At 38.4% G+C, this 25,201-nt stretch overlaps 1 protein-coding gene across 4 annotated transcripts in view; it reads left to right on the top strand.

The window, feature by feature from the left end:
• LOC142050131 (transducin-like enhancer protein 4) overlaps positions 1-4,293 on the top strand; it is a 98,949-nt gene extending 94,656 nt beyond the window's left edge. For 3 of the 4 annotated variants that reach the window (XM_075078480.1, XM_075078478.1, XM_075078477.1), the window contains 3 exons: positions 348-498; positions 824-900; positions 2,581-4,293. In XM_075078480.1, coding sequence (XP_074934581.1) covers positions 348-498; positions 824-900; positions 2,581-2,688 — 336 coding nt within the window. In that variant the 3' untranslated portion in view covers positions 2,689-4,293. The remainder of the gene's footprint in view (positions 1-347; positions 499-823; positions 901-2,580) is intronic. The other variant, XM_075078479.1, reaches the window with a different exon arrangement.
• The last annotated feature ends 20,908 nt before the right edge of the window (positions 4,294-25,201 follow it).

The raw sequence follows: 25,201 nt of genomic DNA, 5'->3' as shown, positions 1-25,201 counted from the left end.
CTTTTTATAAAAGACTTGCCAGATTAAAGTGTTCTTGTGTGCAATCTGTTCCCGTTTCTGCACATTCTTGTTCAAAAATATTTTATGAAAATATTTTAAAATGCTGTCACATAAGGTAGGACATTAACTTTTATAGCTTGATTCAGTGCTTTACTGTTACAGTAATTGAGCTTTGTTTACATGAACTAATCTTTCTTGATTACTATAGTAATTGGATTATCATGTTTTTAAAACTGTAGTAGACCAAAGTGTGTTTTTGCTTAGTGTTAGCAGTGTAGCAAGAGTCAGTTTTGAATATCTCAAGATCAACTCTTTACTGATTGAAGAGTATGCTCTGCTAATTCCAGATCTTCTCACTGGGTTATTGTCCAACTGGTGAGTGGTTGGCAGTAGGAATGGAGAACAGTAACGTCGAGGTGCTGCATGTTACTAAGCCGGACAAGTATCAACTGCATCTTCATGAGAGCTGTGTGTTGTCACTCAAATTTGCTCACTGTGGTAAGCAAATCTTTCTATGCCAGTGTTTTTCCTCCTGAGAAATTCTTCCAAGATTACCTTTAAATGAAACTAGGGGTATAATTGAAAATCAGCTGTTAAATTAAAGTATTAAAAAATTATTTTAAAAATTCTATATGACTGCTTTTTTGTGTGAACTGCTTATGTTGTGATTGAACATTGTAGTGCAACCAGATGACAATGTGACTGTTCTTTGGATATGTTTTCCACTAATGTGTGAATGCATTGTTTATGTGATTAATCTGTTTCTTGGGGTTCATTTCTTGAAAAAAAAATGCAAAAATAACATTTAAACAATCTGTTGCAGGCAAATGGTTTGTAAGCACTGGAAAAGATAATCTTCTTAATGCCTGGAGAACACCTTATGGAGCCAGTATATTCCAGGTAATAGTCTCCTAAAAGCTATTTTCCACATACATTACAGTGCAGCAGAGCTTCACATCTCAGGGTCTGTCATTAGCTTAAGGAGTTTTTAAATGGAAATTCTTGGCTAATTACTATGTTCCTTTAAGACTTTCTCTGTAATTAAAGAGAGATACGCTTTTCTCCTAACATTTGAGTAATTTAGCTCTTACAGTAAAGTAGCCCTTTAATCCAAAATTGTTTATTAAAAAACAAAAATAATTTAAAACGTCTTCTTGTGTGTATTGCTGGTAATACATTACCTAAGTCATGCCATTAGGTGAATGCTATTCACTGAAAGTCCAAAATGTGGCTAAAACAGTGAAAGTCATATTCAGCACATGTAATTTTGTTGGATGAGATGTGTAAAGTCAGGGGATTGGATTCAGCTCCTGAGCTGAAGACTGTATCCTTATGGAGGAGTCCTGATGAGTGTCACTGGAAGCTGTAACCTTTCTATAGTCTTTAATCCCTCTGTGCCCAATTTTAATGGCACTTCAGTCCTGTAAAAGAAGAGTAGGATTTTTGGCATGTTTTTCTCTTGTTTCGCCTACAGGTACCTCTAGGCTGAGAATTTTTTGAATTAAGTTCCAGTTCAAATGGTCAGATCTCACCTGTGTTGATACCTGCCATGTCTCCGCCTTTGGGGGACGGTGCAGTTTGCCTTGACGTGCGAAAGCTGAGGTCTGAGTTTTCTTAGTGCAGGCTGTTCAGTGCTGGAACCACCTCCCACAGAAAGCCCAAATTACCCTAACAAGAACACATCTCCCTTAAAAGTGATGTTAAAACCTCAGTGCAGGTTTCTTAATGAGGGGTAGAGAAAGAAACTTTCTGTGCAGTGCAGCAGAGGTTTCTTGGCAAAAACTTGGCATGACTGAGAAGTGTTTAGCTCTTGCAGTGACAGGCAGAAAAGATTGTGGACATACATTATGTAAACAAAACATGCACTAAAACAGCAAGTAAAATGTGACAATACGTACATATCATGTCAGAAAAGACAGAAAAGCTGGGAGAGACAGAGCTACTGCAACCTGGTATATCCTGTCTCCCGTTCACCTGCTGTACACTGTTGCACATCTTATTCCACCATAGTGCCTTTTCATATTCGCATCCTTCCTGATAACATAAATTCCCTTGTGCAAGGCTTTTGTCTTCTGTGATGAGGAAATAGTGAGAGGAGATACAGTTACTTCTGTGGAGTCCCTTTGTTTCATACCTGTGGGTGGGCAGGGCTTCATAGTGCTTCTCCATACAGGTTTCTCATTTACAACAAAAAAGGGAGGGAAGAAAAAGAAGGCGGCAGCTTTTCATTCATTTTTATGCAAAAGCTAATACATAAAATACTAGTAAGTGCTCATTGCTTGAAAAGTGTATAGAAAGCACTGCTTCTTTTTGTTTGATTGATAGATTATCTCTAGGTCCATAACATTCACTTCCCTTTCCGCTCCTATTTTTTTGTTGCCATCGAGCTTTAGGTAGAAAAAGTTCGGAGAAACAGTCTTGTAACAAAAGCTGCCGCTACTGTACCGATATTTAAATGAGCTTTTAGTGTATTCCCTCTCTGTAAACTCTTCCAATTGGTCATCAAGCCCTTCTGGATTGAAGGATTGGAAAGATGTAATTTCTTTTTATCTTTTTTTTTTTCCCCTCCCTTTCTTTTAGTCCAAAGAATCCTCATCTGTGCTTAGCTGTGATATCTCTGTGGATGACAAATACATTGTCACTGGCTCTGGGGACAAGAAAGCTACAGTCTACGAAGTTATTTATTAGAGACAAATCTGAATGCAGACAGAACTCCTTCTCCTAGCACTTTGCTGTATATTCCTTTTTCTTTTTTCTTTTTAAACTGAAAACTTAAATGCTCATCACAGTTGTGGAATTTATTTTTACCTTCTTAACTTGCTGTTGATTTGTGAATGCTCATTAAGAACTTGTGATACCAAATTGTCAGATATCTACTTGGAAGAAGATGGAATAAGCATACTTAACAGTGAACTTGACTCTTTAATTATTATAGCTGTAATGTATTTATTTTGTTTAAAGAAGGCTTTCTAACAATGAACTGACTAAATAAAGCTGTCTGGCCCGGCTTTAGTTTGAAAGGTGCATTGTATACTTTGTGTTTTTGCAGGTGGACGAATTGGGGATCTTGGAGAAGGATGTTCAGGAGATAGTTAAAGTTACACTAAATAGACTTGTAGTTTCTATTTAAAAAAGTAAACTTTGTTATATTTTTTAGTCCTGTTCTTGGATGAGACCTCTTAAGTGTTATTACAGTATAATTATTTGGTGGGAAGATGCTGTATCTTAACTATTTTAGACAGTCTTGGAAACTTAGGAAATTGCAAACTGTAGCCAGTAATCTACATGCCTGTGATGAATGGCAAATTCAGTTCACATCTAAATAAATTCACTTTAAGTAAGAATGTGCTAATTTATATATTTGCAATGTTAATATAGCATCTTGTGTACAGATTTGTTCTCAATGCTTTTCTGTTGATAAACATAAAGCATTTTGGTGTCAAGCTAGGTTTTTTAATATAAACACCTCTCTTTGTTATATTGTAGAGAGTACAATAAGTTGCCTCAAAGAATCACCTTTGTTACTTCTGGAAACTTTTGCAATGTTTCCTTGAAAATGGGGATATGTGTCTTTGGGCAATTTTTCAATTACAAGAGATTATGAAAAATATTTGATATGTTCTTTGGAAACTGCACTGAAATAAGAATGGATGCCTACCAATATACAAACTACAAAAGCAATGACCTCCAAGGTAGGATTTACAAGAGTACTCATTCCAACATACAAAAAGGAATGGATTCTCACTGGGATAAGGACTTGCTTTGTTCGCCAGCAGTTCAATCCAAGTCTTGATTGGATGTCCCTAAAACGGACGCAGACTGAGCCATTGTGCCAGAGACAACGTGTTATCTTTTTATGTTGTTGTTGTTGCTGTTAAACTATGATCTGTGACTTTTTTTTTGAATGCTTTAACAAAAATCTTTAAGTCTGTGGATCTGCTGATGTACAGTGCCTTTGCTGCTATGGATCAAAATCAAAAGACCCGTGTAGATAAATCTTATTGTATAAGTAGAAAATTACTTAATTTCATACTAGAAATGGATTGATGCTGCAAGTTAAAATGGACTGTTCATTGAAGTTCCAAATGTGGTAGCAAAAAATGGTGTCTTAAGTGCTTAGTGTTTGATGTCATTAACAGTTTCGTAATACTCTACATTGTAGAAAGATTTTGATACTAAACTGTGTCACTGTACATAGTTCTAATGCATTGTATTGACCACCAGTACTTCTATAATGGTAGATTATTGTTTGTGCATTCAGACTTTTAAGCATTAAACATAAGTAACTTCTAAGATGCATTTTTCTATTTTTTTCCCTCCCTCATTCTTTTTTGCATGTGGTGATCTCAGTTACGCATGCAGAATGCTGTCTATAAGGACAAGAGGGCATTGCAAAGCATGCCACTGAAGATACTTTGCAGGTTTGTCACTGAGGGACAATGTAGAGTTTCACAGAATTTCTCCAAGCTGGCAAAATCAATGAATTCATAGTCTCCCAGGTTTCCTGACTGCAGTGGTTTTGAACTCTTGGAGGCATCAGCCACAAGACAGACTTTGGCTGTGTCATCTAGGAGTTTGCCACCTCCCTTTTGTCTAGTTCCCCATCTGATACAAAGCTTTACATTATCCCATACCTTGGAGAGAGTGAAACTGGGGGCAATTTGCGCTCCCATGCCTGCTGAAGTATGAGGAGCTCAGCAGGACATAGGGAGTGATGTTGTACTGCAGCTCTGGCTTTCCCTATCCAAAGCTAAAACCTGTTCATGCCCATGGAAAGGCTTTTCTTGACTACAGCTGGTTTTAGATCAAGAAGGTCACCCAGCTTCCAGTTAAGACACAGGTTGAAGTGAACTAGGGGAAATTTAGATTATACACTGTTGCGGGCAGGGGTGTGGGGTGTGGAGGGTGGGAGGGGTTGTGCTATTTGTTACAGGAGGAATGGAAATGGCAGAAATCCAAGGGGAAATTTGAATTAAATCTTCTTCCTGTAACCCATTTCTGAAAAGTGACGTTGTTTGTATTGGAAATTCCCAGGCATGTAAACCTGTCCTGCTGTGCCGTGCCAGCCTGTGGTGACTGCTCATATGTAAACCCAAGCTGAGAAATTTTTTTGTTTTTTCTGAAATGCCAAAACAAGGCTTAAGATGATGAGGGCATTTAACTGTACCGTGAGGGGCTGGGTAATACTAGTTGACGGAGGAGAGTGTAGAGACAAGTTTCCCTCAAAGGTATCAGTTCCCTTAGAGTTAACGGTGAAGAGTTTTCCAGATGTCCTCCAGAATAGTGTAAGTTTTCACTCGTATTGAGGTTCTGTGCTTCTTAGTACAATAATGCTTCATAAAGGTAAACATGGTACAGGTGCTTTCTGTTAATTGTTACTCTTGTCTGAAGAGATATAATTTACCTGTTATAAATATTATATTGGAGACACCTTTTATTTTCAAAGACATTCAAAAATTTAAAAGGCTAGGGTGTACTCCATTTGCTAACAAAAGAGAAACCACCTACTTAATGTTTGCAGAGGATGTTATATTTTTATGTAGTAGTTCAGGCATAAGAGATTACTTAAACTCCTAAGATAAAGCCTGCCTTTAAAAAGAATAAAACATTGCGTGCTCCTGAATTTGTACCAGAGATGGTTTTGACAGCAAAGTAATATACTTCTAAAGCAGCCTGACATATATCTGCTTATTAATGTTTGTATTGATGGCTTGTAAACAGTGTAGGAATTAAATGCTTTAATCCAGGATTACTGCAGTTAAATGTGTAATCATCCTAATTTTTTTCCCCTTCAGGGTTCGGTGCAAGTGAGAGATGGTACAGAGCTGTTTTGCTGTTTTTCAGTTAAGTAAACGTAGGGTCACCTTCGTTTTTCATTCTTTAGTTTCTCTCACCACTGCAAAGGACAATTTTGTACAAAATGTTTCATTACAGATGTCTTCTGTGCCACAAACATGTGGCCACCGTACTCCAAGGTACAACCGTTGCCTTCTCTTTATTCTTCTTCCCCTCTCAAATGTTGTTTGGTGCAATGATACATCAGGAAAGCCTTTTCTTTCTAATCTTTGTATCCTTTCTGACTGTTTAAGGGGGAGCACTTTCCCTCAAAATAGTATTTTCTAAAAATATGCAATTTTAAATTATATTTCTCCTGCTTGTTCTTAGCTGGAAGTGATTTTTCTCTCCGATTTCTTTTTAAGTTACTCAGTTACATAAAAAGGAAAAAGAAAAGCTATATTTTACTGACTGTGATTCTCCTGTATGAGGAATTTTTAAGTCTATACTGGAATAATTCAAATAGGATTTTGTGTTTGTTTTCACTCTGGCACCTGAAACACACAGGAAATTCCTTCCTGAAATAATGATGAGTGTGTGAGAGAAACAGGAACGTAGCTATGCAGGTCTACGTATGTCTGGAGTGTCTTCTACAGAAACATAGGTCAGATCGTTAGCACAAATGAGCTCATCTGTGCTGAAGACAGCAATGCTCCCATGGCTTACACAGCTGAAAATCTAGCTCGCTCCTGTAGGCATAGAGGACCCAGTCAACCTATTTGGATCAGGTCGGTTTGGTTTGGCTTGGTTTGGTTTGACAGTGTGGTCCTTTGAGCCTCTTCTGCTTTTCTACTAGCATGTTTATTCGTGATCATCGCTACTGAAATCCTGATGTGACTAGCTTCTACTCAAGGATTTATGCTCTGAAAAAATGAAAAGAAAAAAAAAATGAAATAAAATATGCTCAAGTTTTTGTATGTGCAGGAGTCAGGAAATTCAAAGCAGTAGCTTGGGCTGCAACTGTTCCTCATTTGCATCGAATATGCTATGTCTGTGTGGCACCAAATTAACACTGAACACAGCAATACAAAATACGCTTTAGAACATCAAGTATGGCTGCTGAGAAAAATGTCGCTTTGAATTTTTCAGAGCAAACGCACTCTGAGGAGCTCAGCCAAGGACCTGCTCTTACACGGGTGTGTGGGCAGCGGAGTTGCATTCAGTACTGAAGATCTTTTCAGATATTAAAATTTTGTAGTGACCACAGTGGTAGTGAAGAGGTTTAGGCAGTATGGGTGTGATGCGCAGCCAGCCAGTTCTGCCACATATTTACCGGAGAATCCCCTTCCCAGGCATAGCAGGAGATGAATCCTGGAGTAGTGTGCTGTAGAAGATCATCTCTGACAAGCTCTTAAATAATGCACCTGCCTCGTCTGCTTTTGAACCAAGAGTTACTGAACATAACCCTTGAGATTTCACGTTTCTTCCGGTATTTGGAGTACAGCGTTTCCACCTCACAGCGAGAAATTTTTATGTCAAAACCAATAAATGTTCTTACTCTGACCAAATGATTTTCTGTCCCAGTTACAAGGAAACAGTATTATAGTGTCTTTTTTTATTATTAAAAACGGTGTAGTCTGACATTTACAACATGTCCATAAACCTGCCGTCAAGTGCAAAGAAGCTCTTCTGGGGGTCACTTTGACTCACATGGTTATGTTCTAAGATGTTGTTGCAGAAACACATTTTTTTCATGTTCGCGGGGGGATTAATCTATGATATTGTATGCATAGTATACACGTTAAGGGAGGGATTGTCTAGTAGTTACTTCTACATCTGTGGTTTGGACTTAGCGTATTACCCCAGAATCTAAAATGCATCTGAAGGGTAAAATCAGTAAGTACAAATATTTAAGGATTTTTTTTTTTAATTCTGGTGTCCTATGGTAATTATATTGACCCAAACTGTCTTTTAATGTCATATCAAGGTAAGCATCTGTATTATACCTTCCTTTCATATTCAAATAAAAGAAGGGGTGGAGGAATTTAAAGCTAATCTTTACCTTTCAGTCAAATCTGTTCTTTAAAAAATACCCCAACTCTACTTCTTGGAGGAGTAATTGTCTTGGTTTTGTTGTCATTATTGCTGAAGAATTTTACAGCAAGTATGCTGTGGCATAAGCCACAGTAATGCTATAAATGGGGATCGGTGATATGGCTGCTATTAAAAGCCAGGTTTTAGACAGTGCTATTGACATAAAAAAAAGTCAGTGTGACTTGGTGGTTGAAAGTGCTACTTCATTTCCCGAGCAAAAGCAATATGGATTTTTGGCAGTATATTTGAATGCATTTGGATGTCTGTCCAGTATGGCTTAAGGAAACTAAGGGTTTTCAACAGTTCTATCTTTTTTTACTGTAATTTAGGATGCACTTGATGAAAGAAATGCTGCGCAGGTATGAGCCAGGTCCCAGGGCCATGGGCAGGAGGTGCCATAAGGAATGGGCTGCTCCGCTTTGGATTCCACTCTGTGCTGCATGGCATGTAGTGAAATGATTTGCATGAGTCCTGTGTGAAGTGGTTTTACATTTTTCTGCATGCAAGGCATTACCTAAAGGCTAGATACACATTATTTAGAAAAAATCTTCACAGCTGTATTGAGAAATATAGGGAGACATTTTCTGTTGGGGAAAGAACAAGGAGAACCTCTGGGGAGTCAAACATTTCAACCCCTTATCAAGCACTGTAAATGTGCAAATGAGGCCGTTGCACTGCTGCGTTATAAACTCTCAGTTTTCTGCTGGAGAAGAGAGAAAAAAAATCCTAAAATACATGGTATAAAGATAACAGACTTCCGTGTGTTTCAGCATGGCTTTAAGATAGTATGTATGAAGTCCAATTTGCATTCATTTTAGAATAAACAAACATGAATCCTCTTGTGATATTAATGATGGCATGGCTAGCCTTCTTACAAAATACGTTGAAAGCATGAGGATAGTTACCAGGCTTTCTCCTCTCCAACACATGAAGCAATAGAATACAAAAAAGTCTGCTGATTTTAAAGTATAATGTCTAAGTATGGACAGTGATGTTGGTATTTCAATGAAAATATTTTTTCTGAAGCAACATTAATGTCATTCTGCCGTTTACCAGGCACATATCTTTGATTAAAAAATTGCCATCTCCATTGCAAATTAGCTTATTCCATTCAGGCTTTTAAGAATCAATCAGAACAGCTTCTCTATGTCATACCACTTTTAGGGGTTTTTGGGGGTTGTATGTCACTCCCTGCTATTTTCTTACGCCTTCCTCTCCCACTGAGAACCTTCCTGAAGCTGGTGTTCAGTGCTCAAGAGATGCTGCTGTTAGTGGGTTGGTCTTGATCTCAGGTTGCTGAGCGAATGGGAATGGAAAACATTCACAGGATTTGGCTGGCTATAACAACTGCTGTGACAGCTGTTACAGACTCATTTATGCCTCTCTCTTCCTCTGAGCAGTCTTAAATAAAGAGATGCAATAGGAGCAGTCCTCTGTCTAGCTGACCTGTCTGCTTTACCAAGTTTCACAGGTGCTCATCAGCTGGAAATGACGGAGGAGTAGAAGTAGCTTGGAGTCCTAGCTGGGCTCAGCGTGCCAGCGGGAGACAGCCATGAAAAAGACAAGTGTGATCTCGGATGTGTCAGGAGAGGCATTTGCAGCAGAGATAGGGAAGTATTGCTGCCATTACACAAGGCACTGGCGAGACCTCGCCTGGAATAGTGAGTACAAACCTGGTCACCCGTGTTCAGAAAACTTAATTGAAAATGGGACTGATAGGGAGAAGGGTCTAGCAGGCAGACTGGAAAATCAAGGGAGTGGAGAACGTGCCATGTAAAAAAACCCTGCGTTCTTTTAATCTAGCAAAGAGACAGACCAAGAGCAGATAAAAATGTCATCTAAAAATGCTTCAAATGTCTATTCATCAAGGGTGAAAAGGTATTACAACTGAACGATAATGCTAGCACAAAAAAACAGGTGAGGAAAACAGCGTAGCCTGGAATTAAAAGAGACTCCCATTATAGCAGGGAGGCCCTGGAGTGGGTTTCCAGTCCAGAGACTGCTGAGAAAACAGCAAACTGCTTTTAAGGTGGAGTACACCACATTTATAAAGAGGTGCATGTGAAAGCAGGGCATTGGCGTCCATAGCCCATAGGTCTCTTCCAGTCCTTCCTGCGTGCTTGACCTGCATATATAAAGGGTGTATAACGGTAATGGGATGAAGGAATGTTTATTCTGAAAAGAAGTCCAGTGCAAGTGAGGTATAGGAGGAAGGTGGGTGAAGAGAGTGGGAGAGAAGGGCTGTCGGAGAGAAAGCACTCATTTGGAGTGTTTCTCTGCAGCTGAAAAGCAAGCACTTCTCCATAGGTCTATTTATTATGACACTGCTTATCTAAAAACAATAGTTAAAGAAAACCGCATTTTATTCAAGCTCTGATGCAGTGTGTTCCAGCCTACTTAGACTCGCTGGTTTTGTACTGCATCAGTCCAGACAGGTGATCTGGTTTCAGTTCTAAGTAAAAGTGTTTGTATTTTTTTGAGCTTGGAGAAATGGCAGATGCTTCTCCTCCATGCCTGTTGCTGGTTGTGTCTGTGGCACATGGGTTCGGTGGACTATCCCAGACTGCAGCTATGCAGACTGATAGCTGTAAGCTGGTCAGAATACCAGCGAGGGAGGGGAGGAAAGATGATTTTGGCTGCACAGGAGGGAGGCAAGATGATTACAGCTCGGCATAGTCAGTTGTACTGGCTGCTACTGTGTGCTGCTGTGTGAGATGTGGCTTGAGGACAAGGGCTGCTGAGGATCCCTTTACTTATCCATGCCAGGAAGAGTAGGGAAAAAAGGCATTAAAAGCCAAATTGTTGCAAATTGTGGAACACAGGCAGCTGTCTTACACCAGGCTAAATTTTACCAGCCTTGTCTTCTAGATCAGGCATTTATTTTTCTTTATGCCTAGCAAAAGGACAATATCTGATCTTGCCACAAGTATTTGTATAATTCAGGCTGGCCAAGTCTGCAGCCGGAAGAATGTCAACATGCATGTACAGGCTTGATGGATCACCGCGAGAGTTGTTTCATATCGACTAACTTTCTTCCCCCCCCTTTTTTTTTCCTTTTCAAACATAGTATTTTCTGAAGCTGAACATCAGTCCACCAGAGAAATCGTCAGCCATCCTGCATAGCTTTTCAAAGAACTTGTTTAAAGTACCAATGTGCAGTGGTAACAACACAAGAAAATTGTGAACTGAGTTTTGTGTGGCCCTACACTAGCTTTAGGTATCAAAAAGACCCCACAACAGTCTGATGCAATTGAAGTTGTTAGGGGAGCACTCAGAAGAAATTAAACAAAAGGCTGAATTTTCTTATGCAGAAAATAGTAACCAGGCTGACTGTACATGCCATATTAAAAAAGAAACCCAACAAGCCAAAAGACAAGAACCTCTGTTTTCGTGCACTTTGAATGTACATAATAGAGCACAGGGCTCTGCTTGGTCACTCCTGTGTAACTTTTCATCAAGTTGTTGCAATGGCTCGTGAGAGGAGACTGCTGAATACTTTTCTGGGGACATAAAGGCATAATGTCAGTCTGCTAGCTATGTGGTAAACACTTACTCCTGACATCATTTAAAGCAGCTTTCCCTTGGGGAATCACCTAAAATAACTAGTGACATTTATATAGCACCTTTGTCCAGTGCACTTGACAAACCACAGGCACAGTCCAGGGAAAACTTTATTTACCACCGAATTCCAGCCATTGCTGGACTGGTGGGAGGCAGCTACTTAGCAGAGAAAGCATGCATACTAAGGGATAAGTAACTTCATATTCCTTTGAAAATACAGGATAGTTACTTCTTCTTGTTGTTAGTAGGGATGTGTTCCTTGATGCACTTGATCATGTGAGCAGGTTTTGATAATCCCTCACAAATTATCATGTTTCCCAACCCAATCATTCACACTGTGGCAGTAAGATTTCTTGAGAAGGAGGGATGTGAAATGATCATGGAGCATTTAGGTTTCTCTTCTGATGTCTTTCTGAAATATTGACCCATCTTGGTTGCACTGAAATATTTGAGCCTTAAGGAACATACCATGAGTCTTTTCCTGCCTGCTGGTCCTAGCCATCTGGGTACAGAGGGACTCTGACTTTAGGGGCATAGTGTATGGCTTTCACCCTCGCATGCTCTAGTGATCTCCCACTGCATGCCGTCTGCAGCTCTGTGACTTCCAGCCTTAGGGGCATTCCTGTGCCTGTGGTAATGGCATGAGAGGCAAGGAAGTCTGCCTTTGCCCTGAAGCATCTAGAACAGTTGTGGCCTATGGACTGGTTGTGAAATGGGAGTATTTGGTATCCTTACAAGGGCTTTTCTCTCAGCCCTCACCACCTCATCTGAGATATGCCCTTTCTGTAAGCTATAGTCTCAGTCTTTCATGAAAGAAGTTTTGTCTTTCATATCACTTCCTGATAACCTTTTCCTATTGGCAAAAAAAACCCATCCAGTTTTATGTAGGCCCTTCAGCTTCTTGGGGCAGCTCTCTATTGTGACCAACCAAAGCCTCTCAGCAGCTTGGCATTTTCTGGGTTTGCTGTACTTGCAGCTCAACAAAAAGTAGAAATCTTTTCATTATTGTTTTTTCTTTTTGTAAGGCATAATTGAACAACAGAGTGTAAGAGAGTTAATTCCTTAATGAATGTAACTGAATTTGTTCAAAGGGTATGGGGTTGGAGGTAAAGGAAAATATTTAATTCTTCTGCCTTTTAACCCCACATCTCTATGTGGCCCTAGGCCAGTGTTGGTTTGTGGCAACATATTCTTTAGGGGAATAAATGAGTTAATGTCCCACATTAACTGTTCAGGCTACTCAGTGTGTATGCTGCATAATCCTATTTACTAGCCCAACTGGATGAATGTTTGTATTTCTATTACTGGTCTTCTGCTTCATTTTGCAACCTTTCCTTAATAAAGGAAAGTTCTTGTGACCAAAGGAGGGCAAGAAAGATGGCAAAAGAACTAGAGGTGCCCTCTGTTTAGGAGGGCTTAGGAGGAGCGGCTGAGAATACTAGGTTTGTTCACCTTAGAGAATAGGAAACTGAGGGGTGACCTCATTGCTGTCTACAACTTCTTCATGAGGGGGAGCAGAGTAGGAGGTGCTGATCTCCCCTCCATTTTCTGAAAATAGGATGCGAGAGAACAGATTAAAGCTCATCTGAGCAAGTTCAGACTGGATATTAGGAAAAGGTTTTTCACTCAGAGGCTGGTCAAACACTGGAGCAAGCTCCCCAGTTCAAGCTCTCCTGAACTCAGAGCAAGAGCTTGTGTGCTGGCTATTGCCAACATTGCAGTCTATTGAACCTAGCCATCAGATACGTATCTGTGTGTCTGTGACATTTTCCTATCTGGTTTCATAGGCTGCAGCCTCTTTGGATGGGAGGATTGCCTTCTCTTCTGTGTGTACAGTGGCTGGGCCTCTCTGAGATCTTCATGCTTTACCAGAACACAAATAAAGTTGTGCCCTCGTGGCTGGTTCTAGAGATCTAGACTGAACCATGGGCCTAAAGGTCCTTCTGAACTAATTGCCAATTTTTAACCTGTCTTACAGTCGATTGTTACATAAACTTTCACATCAATTCATTATGGTGGGTCTGGGACTCTTTTTTGCAGTCTTGGGGGTTAGGAGATGTAATATCAACTCCTGCAATCCTATTCTGGCCAGACTAGAAGATCTTAAACGCATGTTTGATGTTGCTTTCTGTTACATTATGTACGCCTACATCTGTGACTTCAGTTGGAGTATGCGATATTAGACTCTGATGTAAATCATGTTTCTTTTTTTCTGTAATTGGTGTAACAGATCAATTACTCCACAGTGGCTACTAATCAAATATTCTGACAACATCCTCCATTGAAACGTGCGGAAATTTTTCTATGAAGCTACTTTAACTTAGCTTTTATCCCTTATTAAAATATAGCTGATATATATACTTCTTTATGAGACACTTCGATGTCTATGGATTAGAAGTGGGAAGTGTAACTATGATCTTTTACTTAGGGATTAATTTATAAACTACGTAACATTATTTCTGTGCAAGATTACATAAAGGACAGAAACATGTTTTTAACGTATCTGCTTCAGGAAGTTTGAGATCAAAAGACAGGCTGGTGTGAAAACCTGACACATCTACAGGTATTCCAGAATCCAGAACGCTTGTATGGTGTGTCTCATTACGCAGAATCACGTATAAAATAAGGTACCTCCCTGAGGGATATCATACTGTCTGTCAGTTGGTGTTTGCTGCTCCCTGTGATGTTACTCTTGGAGGTACTAATCTCTTAGGAGGACTTAATGTAGCAGGGAGGCTTGTAGTAGTTTCCCAGCAGAAACTTAAAATATTAAGCTTACTTTGAGTCTCTAAACATCCTTTTAATAAATAGATTATCACAACTGGAGTCTCATTTCTCCTTTTCTGAACCCAGAATCTGGATGTGTGAACTTTGACAAAAGCCAGCATTGTAGTTGAAAGCCTTCTCCAGATACTGTTATGTGAATGGAGGGCATAGAGCAAATGTGTAACTGCGTCTCTCTTTTTCTTTTGAGTGCATCCTTGCTTGTCAGTTGTAATAACAGGTGGTGGTAGTTACGGAAGTCTGGTTGTTGTATGATATTTGGAGTCCTGTGTATTTTCTGTTCTGTCAGTTAGTGTAAATGTGGCATTTTCTGTGAATGGAGGCAGTTGAAGGTACTTGATGAGCTCTAGGGGTTGGAAGATGCTTCCATTAATTTACACCAGTATCTTTGTTTGCATTTCTGTTCCAAGGTCTGCTTTATATGAAACTGGTAAGAATATATTTGCTTTTATTACAGACATTGTTTATGTAAGGATTTGAGACAAAAATGGTGTCAGCGGGGTAAATATTGCACAAAAGTTAAAGGAAACACTGAGATTTGCTAGAAACAATGTTTTTCAAGACTCCCTGCTACTAAAGAGTTTTAAACAGCCTTTTAGTAACCATAGGAAAATCTGTGATTGTTTACATAAAAGCATTTCAAGCTCTTCCTCTGTTATAAATTATGTGTGGTGAGTAGGTACGTTAATGTTTGCAGTAAATCTCTTTATTATGGTAAGATAAAAGGAATATTTATAATTTCCTTAAAATGTATTTGGGTTTCAGTAGATAAAAGCTTATGAAGTTATTCCTCTAAAGAGAACTATATTTCTTGCAGTTGTTAAACCGCTATCAACTACGTAAAAATGGTTAGCTTATTTGTTTCACCTATCCATTAGTTCTTTTGGTAGCATGCAGATAAGCTACAAATGAATGACATGTATAAACCAAATACTTTATCTTGAACAAAAAAAAAAGCTATCATTTTCATTTGGAGGCACCATGTATAACATACAGTTTCCATTGTTATGTTTTTCTTATGGCTTATTTACAGCTGAATTCTTTTTTTTAATAACTGAAATACCAAAAGGTCATATGAACCGTTATAGTTCAAGAAGCTAAGGTAAAATATTATTTTCTGTATAAGTAAATTTTGATGGACAGAGGTTTGAGCTTGTGCAGGATGGTCTGTGGGCGGCCTAGGTATTAGCTTGAACATGTGTCCAATAGTCAAAGAATATGATTCTCCTTGGTTCTGAGAAGTAGTAACAAAATCCCCAAAATATTGTCATCTCTTTAAAGATGCAATCAGTTTTAACCTGCCTCCCTCTTTGCTGCAGGCAACCTTATTTTTGCAAGCTACTACGGGGAATGATATTTCCTCCCGGAAAGGAATGATATTTCCTCCTGGAAAGGAATGTTTTGTTCCACTTTGCCTTGCCTTATTTTCCACAGGATGTCAGTTTTACTGAATTAAAACCCCTCATCAGTGCAGGGAGCTACCTGTAAAATAGGATGGTGGGTTTGACTATGACGATCCCCCCCAAGACACTGGTAAGACCTCTGTGTAGCCTGTCAGAGTCCTGACACTGCATTGTCATTTATCCCAAGCAAAGCAGTTATGCTGCTGGATGGCAAAAGGGGGTTGAAATTTGTTATTGCTGCTTTTCGTTGCTGCGTATTATGATCAGTGCTGTCCAAGTGACTGGTGATGTACTTACCTCTGCTTGGCCCTCCTCCACCATAAAGCTTTCAGAAAATCTGCTATTTGATACTGAAGTAATTGACACTATAACTGTTCTCTACAAAATTCTTTTGAAATGAAAAATGAGCTAGATCTCTCAAGTTGGGTTCTTTTACATAATACATAAAAGGTGACTATGTATAATAATACAGTAGATGTGTTCACTCATTATGCTATAATTCATTTCATGTCCTATTGTGATGTGCTGTTCTGTTTAATATCTGTAACTTGCTCAACTGAAGCAAAAAAGTAGCAGAGCTGTAATGCAACCATTCAGAGTGATAAAGGATGATATATTTTTCTTAAAGGGACTGTCCTTTGATTTCCATCTAGTCTCGTTTGAGCAGATTACCTTTTAGTTCCATGTATTTTTGCTTAGGAAGAAAGCCTCAGATGTAGAGCCAAGATCAGGGTATACTTTTAGGCTTTGTAGTTGTACTTTTAAACAACTTTGCTCATATGGCTCTGCAACTAATACCTGGGGTATGAAAATGCTTTTGAAAAGTGCCTTCTTTGAATTCTAATATAAACTGTCAAGGAGAAAAAAAAAAAAAACAATAACAGAACCCAACCAGTTTTTGTCTTCACAGAACAAAAAAAATGGCAGAAAACTGACTCTGAGCTTTCGTTTATTTTCTTTAGAAACAAGTCAAATGTGAAGTACAGTGCAGGTGTGAAAGATGATGATAAAAAACCCCAACCTTTTCTCTTACAAACAACGTGTTGCTGAGAGGATTGCTCAAAAACATAACCCGTATGTTATGTAAATATGTATCTAGAAATGCAAAGATACAAACGTGGAGATACAATATCTGTATTCAAAAAGCTAGGTCTGCACTCTCCAGAAAATAGGTGTATGTTTAATTGCAATCAACAGTAAAGATAGATTCATGATGTTAGAAATAATTATTATAATTGGACCAGTTGTAAGGCATCCAACAGTCCTCAAGATAGTTTGATCTGTATAACTACTTGCCATGAAATACTTGAAATATGGAATACAAAAGGACACTCAGAGTTAAAGAAGGAGCTCTTTGTTTAAGCCAAACAAGACTGGAATAGGATTATTGTGTTTATCTGCTCTTCTATATCTAATGTCCAAAGAAAACTGCAAGATGAATGTGGTTTTGAAGCTGCCTTTCTTTCTTAAACTTTCATTTTTTAAAAATAAATACTGCAGACAAGCCTAAGTGGATGAAGGCCTCATTTGGTGAGTCCCCCCTGCAGTATTGTAAACAGTCATTTTTTAATAGGCTATTTTAATGTATTTTTTGTAGTGATAGAAGCAGAGGAAGACAAAGAGGAATGTGAATAGCTCTTCTCCAAAAGATTTTGCAGACCTGTTCTTTTCTTCAGCAGAAGGAGAATGGATAAATGCCACTCATCTGATCTTGTTCCCTGAGAATTTCTGCCAAAGGTCTTAAAGAGAGTGGTTTGAGGTTTTTCTCAGCATTCAGACATCTACTTATTGATTATGATATGGTGTTTTGTTGTGTACACTCACCAAGGAACTTAACCTGAAATGCTTTTAGGTCAAATCAAGCAATTCACAGAAACAGCAGAAGATCAAGAGCTAAGCCATGCAAAACCACACTTGTAGTACGAGTGTCTGGAGCTTGAGAGAATTGAAATTGGCTGCAACTATGCTTACTAACAAGAAGATATTTAATAAAATTTCTTGTCTTTTTTGCATTTGGACAACAGGGATCTATCTAGTGATTGCTAGTGATGTGCGATTAGATGAGTTGAGTTGTTGTGAAAAATGCTGAGCAATCTTCCCAAAATATGGAGACATGCTTTAGAAATCACACTGAAATCCCAGTAACATATATTCTCAAAATCACAAGACTTAGGAGCATAAAAGACTCACCAGATGCTACCAAGCACTAGGTCATGTGTTGCAGTAGCATCCTGCCCATTGGGAGAGCAATAAACAAGTGTAAAAGGTGTTTTCTATCTCAAACTGCTCTTAACCACCAGGGAAAGAATCTCTTTTTCCCCAGCTCAACCTACTACCACCTCACACTTTTTTCTGCGTTAAAAAAAAAGTTATTCTGAAGTCTATTCCTTACTAATCCACCGTGAGTGTGAAAATAATTCAGTGTTTTGATTTTCAGCCAGTATTGCTGGCTGGGAGAGACTGAATGGGGAAATGCAATGTGAGAGCAAGAAGAGGAGTTCCACTGAGAAGGTGCACTAGGTGAGTGTGTACCTGGCCCTGGTGCCATTTGCTGCCATTTTCAAGGAGACCTTGAATTGCAGGAAGGTAATGGAGAAGGAGGATCATCTTGCAGCACTTTCAAAGCTTCCAAAACTACTGCTGACAGGTGTGCAAAATTTAGAGCAATGCATAACAGCATCTCATCCCTAATTCAGAGCTAAAGCATGTTTCCAAGAATGTGCTGACTGTTGCAGAAACCACCAGTACATCACTGAGAAAGCTCCTCTCAGTGAAAGCAACCATGTTAGAGAATAGCTCCTGCTATGGGCTTAAAATCAGTGCTGGCTGCCTGCCAAGGGGCAAATGTTTTTGGCAGCTCAGGAAAAGGATCCACAAAAGAAAGTCTGTTACCACAAGAAAGACTAACACTTGCCTCTGGAAATATATCCTGGTTTGTGGAAAACCAATTAAATACAGTCGCTGAATCCTTTTAGTGTTTTGGTTTATTTTATTTTATTTTATTTTCATGGTTTACATTAACAACATTTGAAAGTGTAAAAACTTTATTTTTGCTAGTATGAAATAAGGATATTCTTCAGACTTACTGTAAGTCATGCACTATTTTATGCTGTTCACATTGTGTAAAAATATTTACAATATACACTGGAAGTGAAATAAAGAAAAGAGTCCTTCACTAAGCTTAGATTCTTACTAGTTTTCTAACAAGTATTAATCACAAGACATAAGAAGTATTACTCACTATAAGATTTAATTAAAAGAAAGCAATTAGAGGGGATACTTTCAAAGGCAGCTGGCCACCTCAGTCCCATCAGCTTACAACGAAAATATTTGGCAGCTCTAGTACCTTACTAAATTGTGCTTTGAGACTCTTTCTCTCACTCCTTTTCCAATATCAGGATAAAAGTGAAAGGGTGAATGGCTTCACTTGAGCACTTCAAAGGTTTTGGACGTTAGAGATCTGAAACAACCTATGCTGGAGAGACTTCAAGTACGCCTTATGTGTTGACATTATTCAGGGCAATAGATTTCCTTACTGAATATGGTTAGGTTTTCGTTTGACATTGTTTAGTTTTGTTTTGGTTTGGGGGGGGTGGGGGGTGGTGGTTTTTTTTTTTCAGAGCTGTACATTGTATTGCTGTATTGCATTGCCAAACGTTTCTTGCAGTGTAGAAGAGAATTATTAGGCACTTGCATAAAGTTGAGAGATACTGACTTTGCTTTCTTTGGAAAGCTGAACAGCATCAGGCCAGTTGTGTAGTCTGAAACCATGTTTTCATTAAAAGTTAGTGCATGTCTTTAAATGTTTAAGAGAGCTGTCAAGCAGGGTGCATTACAGATACAGGCTGTATATAGATGAATACAGCTATGTGCAATTCTTGATGGCAGTGATATTCCTCCTGACTGCTGTCTCAAAGGAAAAGATGAGATACCGTGGTCGCCTCACTCCACAGAAGGGTGAGTGTTCTTTGGGGCCATCTCATGCCAGGCATGTCCCCAGTCTGCAGTGATTGCCAAAAAGATTTTGGGTTTGGTTTTTTTTAAGGTGTCAGTTTTAACTGATCAAGTTATACATGTTTTTAAGCCATTCTGATAGCAGTCTTTTGCTTTTGGCCATTGGTAAAAGTCATCAAAGGTTTTTAAGATATGAGGTTGCTGATATGATTCATCTCTACCACCTAGTCCTTGTTCATCCAGCTCATGTATGCAATGGTGTAATTTTGTTGTCTTGTGAGATCTGTATGTCATGCAAATCATATACCACGCTTATGAAACTATTTTGGTTTTACTCTTTCCATCCCATTTATCCCTTTGAGTCTTTGGAAGCTACCAAGGCCTTCTCATTTAGCAGTACAATAAATGCAGATTACTCCTGGCTCCTGATGAAAGTTTTCTAATGCTTCAGAAAACCTGATAATCAAACTGGTTACATTAATTAGATAGAGGAAGGAATGCAGATGGTAGGTGAAGTTCGTAAATACTAGTTCAGAAGATCTTTGATTCAAAGCTTAAAACTCAGGTTAGTCCTTACTACAGCAGGTAGGCTGGAGCTGTGTGAAGAAGGAGATGGGTCTGGGAGGGATTTCCATTTGCCACTCATTCGAACTGGGGCTTCCAAACTAACTATATCCTGAACCCTCCAATTGCTTAAAAGGGTCCATTACAGAATACATTTCTAGACTGGTTGAGATCTAATTTGTATCAGTTTTATTCAGCAAATGTTATTGCTCTTACTTTTTAACTCACCCTTGTTTTCATTGCTATAGTTTGTATGAGACCATGTAATTATAGTATGGTTGACTGAAAGTGTATGTTAGTGTATGTGTGCATGTGTTCAATTTTGTGGAACATTTTTTTTAGATTTCCTAAGACTTTTGCCTGGTTCTTTGGTTCAATCTTTCTGCTCTATCTGTTGCAGAATGAAAAAGCAAGTGAAACATTTCAGAGAAGAATTGTGTCTTCGATCTCCAAGTCCTATAATGTGATACTTGAAGTTCAGGTGAGCCTGAAGTGATGACAGTTCTTAAAACAGAAGTTTGATCTTAATGAGAATTCTTAAGTATCAGGATTTCTGTGTCATCTTGGATAAAGAAGAGAGGAATTTTCTCTGTGTTGTGAAAAAAACATATTTTTGGTGTTATATCTGTTGTAAGAGAAGTGAGTTGTACCTTTTCTTCTTTTTTTTTATTAATGAGTCGTCTAAGGCTCAGCTTCAGGAAATCCCACAAACATGTATTTTGATCCTTTTCTGTCCAGGGAAAATCTTTACTTATATGTGAAGGAAGTTTTTATACGTTCTACAGAACTTGTCCTTTCATATAATGCTCTATATTCCTGGCAATTATATTTGTTCCTTATTTTACTATATTGCTGTGCTTGAATTATCTATGTAAATATTTATGTAATTCCTTTCTCAGAGTAGGAGAACATGAGATATAAAAATCTCCTGAAACAGAAAAGATAGGTTTTACTTTGCTCCTTTATATTTAGAAATATATATTAATTTATAATATTGCACAGTGTGAATATTAAAAGAAGATGTATTAAGGCCTTGATTAATTTCCCGTAAGGCCTCTACTCCCAAGACATCAATGATCAACTTACAATTGTTAACCTTCTTAGTATGAAGACTTCTTGGTTCTCAACAGCTCTCTGGAGTGCTCATGCGGTACAGGTGGCTGAGGTGATTAAACTGTATGGTCCTGAATGCTTATCATCACTAGTGTTCTTAAAATTGCAGAACTCAAAAGCAAATGGATGAGCAAAACTGCTGAAACCTTGTCTAATACTTGTATAAAGTGTGACATTCTGGGAATAAAATCAATTTTCTTCTGATTTGGTGAATAACTCTAAGTGCAGTTTTCAGAATTCAGAAATCTTAATTTATCTGAATTGCAGCTCTGTTCTTTTTCAGTTTGAGAAAGTGTTCATGACTGTTAAAACAAGAATGAAAAATATAGGCATGAAGCAGATGTTACTTTTGCCTGCCAGACCAAGAATTGGCTAACACTGAATTGGCTAACTCTGTCTAGTTCCTACAGATACTGCAGTATTTCTGAATGAAAAGGGTGTGGACTGGATCTTGAGAAAAGACTTCTAAATATTTAGATAAATTAATAGACTTTATAATTCTTAGTATAGATTCTGATGGACATATTCTTTTAATAGGCTGTTTTTCTTGTTCAGTCTATGTTCATTTAACACACTCTCAAAATACTGAGTACTACTGGCGTAGCTTTTGGAAAAATAGCTCCCCTGTGGACATTGTATCCCTGCTTTGTGAAAATTGTAGTATTTCCAGACTAAAGTAAGATAAACATGCCTTTCCAGAAATGAATGACAAGGGAGGGAGGGAGATGTCCTGCAGTAGCTGCTCCCAAATAGACAGACCTCTAGTATTCTCTAAGCAAAGATCAGTCTAAAGCACGTCTAAAGCATGTCAACATTTCTAAAGATTGATAAAGCCCAGCACTAGCTTTGTTAGTAGCTAGCAAGAGCTTGAGTATGGACGGTCAAATTAACAGACATTTTGCACCATGCTCAACTACTTCTTCTGTGAGAGGAGGTCTGTGTTTCCAGTAAGGCACTGGTCTGAGACTCAGGACAGAGCATTTGCTTTTACTGCTGCCAGGAATGACCTCAAGCAGATTGCTCAGGTTACATTTTGGCAAAAGCTGTGAGCACAGATTTATGTCCTAATGATTGCAAGACATGTTTCATGGAACAGAGAAAATAATCCCACTGCTACTTAACTTCTTGAAAAATACCAGCCCTTTTCTATTCCCTTTTTCTCTGTGGTCCACTTGGCATTTTCAACTTTCCAAGGCAACTGTTTTCTTTTTGTAGAAATACATCCTCTTTGTAACGCATCTCTGCCAGGTGAATTAGTTCATGCTATCAACTGTCGTCACTGGCTCCCTAGCAGTTATGACTTTTCCCTGAAATTTCTTGGCACAGCTGTTTGGGTGAGTATTCTCTAACTCGTTCAGCCAAATGACAGAAGGACCTCCTATTGAGCCTGGTTTTTCGCAGCTAATGTAGGTAATTTAGGCTCAGATGAGATGGTCATCCAGGAGCATCAATGTCACTCGGCAGCACGTAATACTGAGGAGCAGGAAGTGGTTGCATCTTCTATTGGCACAGCCATGGTGTTTTATGGATCCAGAGCTCTCATGCAGAGAAGACAAACACAGTGCAGCTCTTGGAAAAGAGACCGTCAAATACTACAGCTATAGGAAAGCCTGTCATTCTTTCTTTTCTATTGGTTGGTCTGTCATTAAATGAGTGAACTAGTCTTAGTTTTGCTTGTTGCATTTAATAATTTTTTTTTCTTACATTTGATTTTTTTTGCTTGTTTGTTTACAGTGTGCCTTATACTTGGACACAAGAGATTTTGGCAGTTACATGTTTGTTATTTTTGAACACTTAGCCAGAGTATTTTATATCTCAAAAACATACATACAATTTTCTGCTTTAAAGCCATGAGAAGTTATTTGTCAGTCTATCAAAATAAAAATGTCAGAAATGCTAGAATTTTATTTTCATGACTGAAGCTGCCAATCCCTCTTCCAAGATAGTAATATTACATTTTGAGTCTCACTAGCTTTCTATTTTACCATTTAAAAATGTAATTCATACAGAAAAGATATTGAAGAGCAGTGTAAAGTTGCATGGTTATGTTCTGAAAAGTCAGGAAAGCGGAATGCAGCGTGCAGGAGATAAACAGTCCTTCCTGTAGTTACACCCAGGTTTAGGATATGTTCTTCATGTGGATTTGCATTCTTTGTATCATTAACCTTTGAAAGGGGAAATTAAACTAAATGGTAGATTTTTAAGAGGTATAGGGAATAGATAGGTTGCTTTTGGTTTCTTTCATTCATTCCACTGTCCAGAGCCAGACCCTTCATCTCATTTTCCAGGTGAAGCTCTTTGCAGGAGTTGGTTTGAAGATTGCTGATGGTTTTTGAGCTTATGATAGACAAGGTCCATAACATTCTTGCTTCTTGCTTATAAAGTTGCTATGTAAGATCTGAGCATAGTCATCTGCTGTCAAGTTTTCCACCAGCCTTAGCATTCCAGATGGTGATCTATACATAGGCCTGGTTGGCTATCACCACAGCCTTTTTGGCATCGCCAACTAAAAATCATCTTTAGGCAAGAGGTGTTGAAAACCTCTAATTATCTCTATGCATTTTGCTCCATATTCTGTTTTAGTGTTGACAAGGCATTGCTGTTGCACGTTTTCAGTTTAGTTTTTAGTTTAGATCAGGCAGTTGCAGCAGACCTTTCTCACTTGTCTCAGTGAAGTCTTTGCTGTTGGGGTTTGGTTTTGTTTAGAATTTTTTGACAAGTTGATCTTGTTCTTAGCTTATTCCCATTTACAATTTTTGGCTTTCTTACAGTTGCCATTTATGTACAGACTACTTTTCTTAGCTTTGAGGGGATAACTTTTTATTTTAATCCTTTCAAACATGTACTATAATTTGAATCATCTGTTGTTCTTTGTGAGGTTTCCAAACTTTTACACGATGTAGCATATGCAAATTTCAGATCCCTTAGCTATTCTTCTTTATCTGGTTGATTCCCATCTACTTTAGTCTGCAGTTCCTCCATATCACAATGGCTGATCACGGAGATGCAAACACATATTCAGGTGTGTGAGCTTGCATGTGTGCATTGCACTCAGACCTGAAGATGGATCTGCTCCAGTTCAAAGTGTTATATTAATACTAATGGATAATTTTCAGTCATTTAAAGGATCACATATGTATATAATTTCCAGATTAGAAACTAACTTGACAGGCATTAATGCAAGATATTTTAGTCTCATATATTATTTCAGACCCTTTAGATGAAATATTTGTCTTTTTTTGTGAATGTTTACTTTGTTATCTACAAAATTGGTTATTCCTAATAGAAAAATTGGAATTTTATTTTTCCAAGAGGTTGTACATAGAGCAGGCTAAGAGTGAAAGCCAGAGGAAAACAAATGTGAGGGTTCTATGAGCAGCTCTAACAGGAGGAGACATAGTTGACCCCAGCCTGTACACAGCCTTGTGTCTGTCTTTTCCCTCCATCTAAATGTTCGCACTTCCCGTATTACTATAAAGGTTGTTTATATGAACGTTCTGTAAATTGCTTGTGGCCACATGCATCAGGTTAGTTAAAACATTACAAAGGGTAGGTCAAAAAAGGCTAATTTGATTCGCTTTGGAAATGACATGTGAGGAAACTCAGGTGGAAAATTTGAAGGAGTAGTAACTTTCAGCAGGAGGTAAGGGTCAGCCAGGGAAAGCTGGGCACGGTAACTTCCCCTTCAGCACAGGTGGGTTTTGGGCCCTCCCTGTAACTTAATCATCTCACTTCTAAGAAAAGACAACCTCATCCAAGCAGAATTGTTTCTCATTTTTGTCATTTCCACAAACTTCCTTAAATTTCCAAAAAGAAAAAAAAATTTAAGACTTGAGGAATGTTTTAGATAAAAATAGTATACTGAGATTCTCAGAGATTAAAAAAAATTAATTAGCTAGACCCCAAAGTACCAAGTGATAAATGTTGAGTAATTGACTGACTTCCTTCTGTTT

The sequence above is a fragment of the Phalacrocorax aristotelis genome, chromosome Z, assembly GCF_949628215.1.
Source record: "Phalacrocorax aristotelis chromosome Z, bGulAri2.1, whole genome shotgun sequence".
NCBI classification, from domain to species: domain Eukaryota; kingdom Metazoa; phylum Chordata; class Aves; order Suliformes; family Phalacrocoracidae; genus Phalacrocorax; species Phalacrocorax aristotelis.
The sequence above is the reverse complement of the archived record's forward strand: the minus strand, read 5'-3'. Positions and strand labels throughout refer to the sequence as shown.